The sequence below is a fragment of the Olea europaea genome, chromosome 11, assembly GCF_002742605.1.
Source record: "Olea europaea var. sylvestris chromosome 11, O_europaea_v1, whole genome shotgun sequence".
In the NCBI taxonomy this organism is placed as follows: Eukaryota; Viridiplantae; Streptophyta; class Magnoliopsida; order Lamiales; family Oleaceae; genus Olea; species Olea europaea.
The window spans coordinates 28,516,909-28,524,544 of NC_036247.1; the positions used below are offsets into that span (position 1 = coordinate 28,516,909).

A 7,636-nucleotide genomic window follows, 5' to 3' on the forward strand; every position below is an offset into this window, starting at 1 on the left:
AGCCAGATATGTTGAATGGTTGTCGAATATTGTGCCAGTACTAAAAAAGAATGGTAAACTAAGGGTGTGTATAGACTTTAGGAATTTAAACATAGCTACACCCAAAGATGAGTATCCAATGCCCACGGTGGATTCTTTAGTAGATTCAACTGCCGGACACGTCATGTATTCTTTCATGGATGGGTATTCAGAATACAATCAAATTTATATAGCTGAAGAAGACATACACAAAACTCCCTTTAGATGCCCTGAGTCTCTAGGATGTTTTGAATGAGTGGTTATGCCTTTCGGCTTAAAAAATGTAGGGGCAACTTATCAAAGGGTAATGAATTTAATCTTTCATGATATGATAGGCAAGTTCGTTGAGGTGTATGTAGACGACATAGTAGTCAAATCCATTAAAGAAGAGGACCATTTCGAACAGTTAAGATGTTCGTTTGAACGAATGAAGCAATATAAGCTAAAGTTGAATCCCTTGAAGTGTGCATTTGGTGTTAATGTAAGGAAATTTCTTGGTTTCTTAGTACACAAGAGAGGGATTGAACTTGATAAAAATAAAGCGAAGGCTATCTTAGAAGCCAAACCACCTAGCAACAAAAAGGAGTTGCAAAGGTTTCTAGGCCAAGTAAATTTTTTAAGACGCTTTATTTCTAACTGTGCAGGGCGAACTAAAGTCTTTTCGCCGCTATTAAAGTTGAAAAATCAGGACGAATTCGTCTGGAAAGAAGAACATCAAAAGGCTTTTGAAAGCCTGAAGACATATCTATCAAATCCACCAGTGTTGGTGTCACCAATCCAAGGACGGCCAATGAAAGTGTATGTATCAACTGAAAAAGAATCAATAGCTGGAATGGTCGCACAGGAAGACCAATTTGGTGAAGAAAGGGCGATTTACTATTTAAGTAGACTGTTAACGAAATGTGAATGTAATTACTCTGCTATTGAAAAATTATGTCTTGCATTGTATTTCACATGTACAAAATTGAGGGCTTATTTACGGTCCGTAACCGTTTATTTAATTTCTAAAGTAAATTTAGTTAAGTATATGTTCTCGCGCCCTATTTTACACCAAAGGGTAGGCCTTTGGACGCTAACTTTATCAGAATTTGAAATACAATATATACCTCAAAAGGCAGTCAAAAATCAGGCTTTGGCTAACTTTCTAGCCGATCATCCATGCCTTTACATGCCTGAAGAAATCGAACTAGAAATCAATTCGTTCGAGTTAAAACCTTTGGTGTTGTATTTCGATGGGTCAAAAACCTCTAAAGGTGCAGGAGTAGGAGTAGCATTGATTAATCCTTTAGGGATTTGCTACAAGTTTGCATTCACCTTAGACAGAATATGCACCAATAATCAGGCCGAATATGAAGCCTTAATTGTAGGCCTAGAACTAATGATAGATATGGGAGTAAGAAATGTGATCGTTAGGGGCGATTCTCAATTGGTGATCCATCAATTGATCGGTGATTTAAAATGTCAAAGTGATTCCATTATAAGTCAATACGAGATCGCCCAATAATTATTAGAAGAATTCGATCAAGTAGAACTCCAATGCGTTAATATGATATATAACGACATGGCAAATGAGTTAGCCCAAATGGCATCAGGGTACTCAAAGGTTTTGAATTGGAAGTCTACTTGTGAGTATGAAATCATATTACCTGTGATTCAAAGAAGGGCAAGAAAGATTGAACTCCACTGCATACAAGATGGAGATGCAATGGATTGGAGAGCAGAAATTAAAGGGTTCCTTAAAGAACCTAATGGAAGGATTAGTAGGAAAATGAAGTTGTGTTTGCTGAATTACACACTAATAGATGAAGAGTTGTTTAAGAAACGCTCTGATGGTGTACTACTAAATTGTGTAAGTTTGCAAGAAGTCAAGACGATCATGGCTAAAGTGCACGAAGGAATATATGGAGCTCATTAAGCTGGCCAAAGGATGAGATGGAACGAAGTTTTGCAGGGTTACGTAGCAGGGAAGCAAAAGGTGAACAGTAAATCTTGAGAGAGACGCGAAAAATTTGAGGCGTGATTTAGTGGTGCAGTGAAATGGCGTGTTTGGGGGTTATAAGGGTTTGCAAAACGACGCACCTTTTTCAAGTTATAGAAGGAAACAATGATTGAAATTCTCGGGAATTTTGAATGTTACTGGAAACACAAAGTGAATATAGCAAAATTTAATAATTATTATTAATTCTGCCATATTAGGGGATAATTGTTGACACATAAAAATTCAGCCCAAATCGAACAGCCCAAGGAGTGAAGCCCAATTGGAGGATCTCCAAATCAGATAACCCAAAGAACGAAACCCAATCGAACAAATCAAGATGAAGGCCCAAATGAGGAGGCCCAAGAACGCGGTAACGCCATCGCCCAAGATTGCAAGTCGCCCAGAATCTGAGCGAATGGAGTGTCATACAGTCGCCCAGAGCTGTTACTCTATTCTCGCACAAACCTTCAAGTCGCCCAAGGTCTTAACAAACACAAAGCTCGCGCTTATCAAGAAGTGCAGTTATCAAAGCAGTTATTAGAGCAGCCCTATCACGTTCCACGATTCAAGGAATTCAATCGAAAGTGGTTGAACGATGAAGAGTAATGGTAGCAGTTAAAGGAGGCAGTTTTCGTGACAAGTTGGCCATTACGAAGAAAGTTGGCAGTTATAGGACAATCAAGCAGTTTTTAGGGCGGTTGATCACAAAGAGATCGTTCATGAAGTATAAAAGGAATAAAGGACATAGAAGCAGAGGACCGAATCCAAAACTCTCGAACAGAGAACATGTAATTTTCATTTCCTTAGTTTTTAGACTTAAACACTTTTCTTTCAATAACTCGTGTGTTTGCACCCCTTGGAGGCACGTTGTTTTTCATTTCCAATTGTAAAATTCATCGCCAATAAAAGAACACTCGTTTTTGGGACTTTGTCTCAAGAGGTTTTATCCCTTACACAATCGTCTGATCCTTTTTAATTATTAGCGACTAACCCGCGCGAAACAGAAAGCAATTCCTGCTCTTTTTGCTCCATAATGCACTTAAATCTTTACATAACCTTTAGTTTTCTTATTATGTGTTGGTTTTTTATTTTAAGTAAATTATAATTGGACTCGTAGATGTGAATGAATGCCTACGCATTCACCTTTGTAAAGACTTTCAGAGTTTGGAAATTGAGATCATGTTTGGTATAGATTTTTTAATCTTAAATTCATTTTCAATCACTCATTATTTCAATAAAATATTTTTTGCATATTTTTTCTCTACTTTTACCACAAATTCTCTGAAAAAACCTCACTTTTCGCCAAATCTATTCTAAAAAATCTCCATCAAATGGACTTTGAATTCAATAACAATTCTTTCGAGTGTCAACTCAATTGAACACGCTACTTCATTTTTGTTCCATATTTTCATTTATACATGAAAAATTATAAATCGACTCCTAAAATCTATTTCTTATTTCTCTAAGGAAGTAAATCTTTCCGTGCATAATAAAACATGCTTTTAATCTGTCCAATAATTATGAAAATTAACCACCTGTTTGATTCTCATTAAATTAAATTACATGACATTTCATTTTTTTCTCTCTTATTTTCAATCACACAATCTTTCATAAAATAATATTACAATCACTTATTTTTTAAAAAAATACTATTTTTCCCTTTTTTATTTTCAGGTCATGGGCATCAATCAGGGGCTAAATGAGTGCGCTTGAAACTTTTTTTCTTTTTTGTCAAAACTATAATATAACTTGTTTATTTTAGCAGTACGCCGTCAAAAAAAAAAAAAAAAAATTTATGAAGTCGTTACTTTAGCTTGCACGCCGTCAAAATAATTCTTGTATAATATAAAAGCCCTAAAAAAATTCTTTTCTGTTTCTTCTTCAACTATAGATTTCATCGGACGACATGGCCAAAAGATCCTTTAAGTTTGAACACCCTCTTGGTATTTATTTATCCATCCCCACACACATACATCACCGACGATCTGATCGTTTTTAATAACCCTGTTTTTTTTTTTTTTATTGATTTGATTGATTGATTGATTGATTGTGTATGATTGGTTTGGATTACGGTGAAATTTGCCTCTAAAATTGTTGGATTGCATTTTTTTCTTTTATTCCTGTTGATTGGATCATTGATTTGTGCGTGGGTATCGAATTCTTTTTCTCAATCTATGATCCGATGTTAAATAATGTGAATTCGTGCCTCATATGGCGTAATTGGGTACAATATATTTAGTCACAGTATGAGAATATTTATGCCCTTGGATAATATATTGTTACTCTTGTCGCATGAACAGTTTTTTCTCTTTAAAGGCTTGTGAGCCCTGTTCAAAACTCTAACTCTTTTTTTAAACAAGAAATTTATTTCCTGTTGTAGGTGAAATTGAATAAGTACAAAGAATATTTTCCATACGCATGTGATTGAAGGAAATCTTCTACTCTCTATAGCTAAATTATATTTATTGACAATCATTGATTTATTTATTTTTATTCCTTTTCTGTTTATAGATTGTTTGGACCTTTTTTTTTTACAAATTTGGCTCCAAAGACTTCTCATTAATGTATTGTAGAATGAAAATAAAATCTTTGTTTAAATTATGTACTCGCGGAATGGAATATTTAGGAAAGTTGCAAAAGGTCAAACAAGTTGCTATTTATTCTTATTACTTAAAATGCAATTGTATAACATTCTTCTCATTTATATGTCAGCTTAATGCATTTGCCTCTTGCACAATGTGAAGCACAATCGCAGATTTTGAACTGTTTTTAGCACAGTTAATAGAACAAGAAGGCTTTCGTTATTATTGATGCCAAACTAAGAAATAGTTGCACTTATAACTACAATTCTATGCCGTTCAAATTGTTACCTTTGAAGCGATACAAGAAAGCTTGAATGATGCATAAAGCTCTTTCTTACTTTTTAATGTTGAATGATGCATAAAGCTCTTTCTTACTTTTTATTCTTTCGCTCATTGTCCATTATTTTATTTTGTAGATGTTCAGAAAATACTAATTTAAATTATTGCAGAGAGGCGACAGGCAGAAGCTGCCCGTATCAAAGAGAAGTACCCCGATCGAATCCCAGTACTCATCCATGATCTTCAAGATTTTTTTTTTTTTTTTTTTTTTTTTTTATTGGATGGTTGACATTTTTCTCTTGTTAGATGTTCTCTTTTTACCATCTCTATTTCTGCATGTAGGTTATTGTGGAAAAGGCTGAAAGAAGTGACATACCTGATATTGACAAGAAGAAGTTAGTTGTCTTAATTATCTTTTATATACCTGGTCTTTTGTAGTTTATGAGTCATTTGTAGTTATTGATTGTCTACAAGCTTAAGTCATCAGAGTTTCTCTGCTATTCCCTTTCGTTAGTTAATCTTGCATTGAGTTGTAGGCGTACATTCTTGACATTCATTTTATGGATTTGAAAGCTTTAATTACTCACTCTATTGTATGAACTATGACAATGAAGGGATATCGATGCAGCATCAGTTGACTATGACATGCCATAAATGAAGATAGACTGCATTCAAAATTTTGCAATATCTCTCTGTGATGAGTGATAACTGATGCATCTGTATGACACTTGCACATGCTAACATATATTCTGATTATTATCAGCACTGTTAATTATAATTGTTTTTTTTTTTTTGGTGGGGGGGGGGGGGGGGGGGGGATTGTAAAAACTTACTCTTTTTCTTGAGGTTTAAGTTTTGTTACTCACATGTATGTGGTCTGCACCGCCACCCTTTCTTCCCCACCTCCCCTCCACTGGATAAGTCACTTGTATCATGATATGTTTATTCATAATGAATGCAGATATCTGGTACCTTCTGATCTAACCGTTGGGCAGTTTGTGTATGTTGTCCGAAAGAGGATTAAGCTTGGTGCCGAGAAGGCCATATTCATCTTTGTCAATAACATTCTCCCTTCTACTGGTGAGAAGAAATAGCATCATTATAATTGGTTACTCTTTATGCAGTGTTTATTTTTATTTTGATTAAGATATTTCTTTGTTCCATGTGGCAGCTCTCATGATGTCCACGATTTATGAGGACAACAAAGATGAGGACGGTTTCCTATACATGACTTACAGTGGTGAAAACACATTCGGGTCATTCTGAACTGGAAGTCAAGCTTAAGTGCTGAACTATGTATATAGTCAAAGAAATCATGTAAATTCTCCTTAATTATCTATCCTGATGTTATCTTTAATCCAAAGATTGCTTTGTTCTGAATGATGCCTACTTTTTAAATTTGAATGCCTTGATTTGATCTTATACCATTAGATTTATATGTAGAGGGAGATGGTATCCTTTCCCATCAAAGTGTTGATTTCTTTTAATATGCCTTTTGTTGTTTGTGAGAAGACAGCTTGCTTGAAATTTGGATAAAAATACAAGTTTTTGGAACTATAATGTGATAAACATGAGTAGTGGATAAGTGGGTAGTCGTTGGGGGTCTTACGAAATGTGTGGTTAAAAATTTAAAAGTTTTTAACTATGACTATTAAATTATAAGGAGATCATAATTTAAAACAATCAAGCCCTTAAATCGTAAGACCCGATGATGACAAGCCCAAATCTTAGGACATGATGATGATGAACTCAAATCTAAGGACCAAAAATTGAAGGAAAATGAATATTGATTTACCAGAATGTTGTAGTGTGGCCTTTAGTATTTATAGTTGGGTTAAGAGCGGTTGGATTGTAAAGAGGTTATGTTTATGTTATATCTCATGAATTAGGAGTATGTAGTGATGCAACATGTTATATAGACTATTGCACAAGTTGGGTAATCTTCTCTCGATACCTTCGATTTTGTACTTCTTTTACGACCTCGAAACTAGTTAGCTTTTCAGTAAGTTTTTAGGTATTAAGAGATGGATTTCACATACGATGGAACCATAAATCTTTAAAGGGTATGAGTCTAGCCCATGATCTTCAAACGAGTCATTTAAATGTCTAGAAGTTGATAATCTCACATCAATGGAAATAATTAGAATGGTACTTTTGTTTAATGCTTGCGTTTTCCTTTAAAAAATCATTCATTTTCAAAAGGAACGGCCATAGAAATGTCCAAAAATTGCTAGCCTTAATAGACTTGGAACATTTCGAGATCAAATATTCAACTCTTTAAAGCATGGGATTGCATGGTAGCATCCCCCCACATCCCACGTTTAAGGGCTCACGTGAGTCTTTACTGCTTTGTTTTGCATTGAAACACAAGAACTGGGTTTGGTTGATGAAAAAATGAAAATTGACTTTTTTTTTTTAGAAATTCCTTTAAATGCTCTTAAAAATAAATAGCACTGCTGGAGATGCTGTGTATATATTTGTGCGCCCATATAATTGAAAAACAATCAATTTTGAAATGACAAACATGTCATAATCCATCGAGAGATGCTAGTATATGAGGGGGCTCACAAATTTTTTAATCATTGTGGGCCCGAGAGGTGTACACTTGTTTTACAAATTAATTTAAAATCTTTACATGTACTATTAAATAATGGGCAGTTAATGGCCTCCTTATATTGACCTCATCCTTATTTCTTCTGCTGCCACGTTGAAAATTCTTGGAACAATTCAATGTTCACGCAGTCGATGTTAATTAGTTATTGATTGTGTGTGTGTGTGT

At 34.6% G+C, this 7,636-nt stretch overlaps 1 protein-coding gene across 1 annotated transcript; it reads left to right on the forward strand.

Moving 5' to 3' along the window:
- Positions 1–3,813: 3,813 nt before the first annotated feature.
- Positions 3,814–6,287, forward strand: LOC111403973 (autophagy-related protein 8C-like). The gene is made up of 5 exons (XM_023032670.1): positions 3,814–3,939; positions 5,028–5,083; positions 5,200–5,252; positions 5,819–5,937; positions 6,029–6,287. Exons 1-5 carry the CDS (start codon positions 3,903–3,905, stop codon positions 6,121–6,123), a joined length of 360 nt encoding a protein of 119 aa, XP_022888438.1. The 5' UTR covers positions 3,814–3,902; the 3' UTR covers positions 6,124–6,287.
- The last annotated feature ends 1,349 nt before the right edge of the window (positions 6,288–7,636 follow it).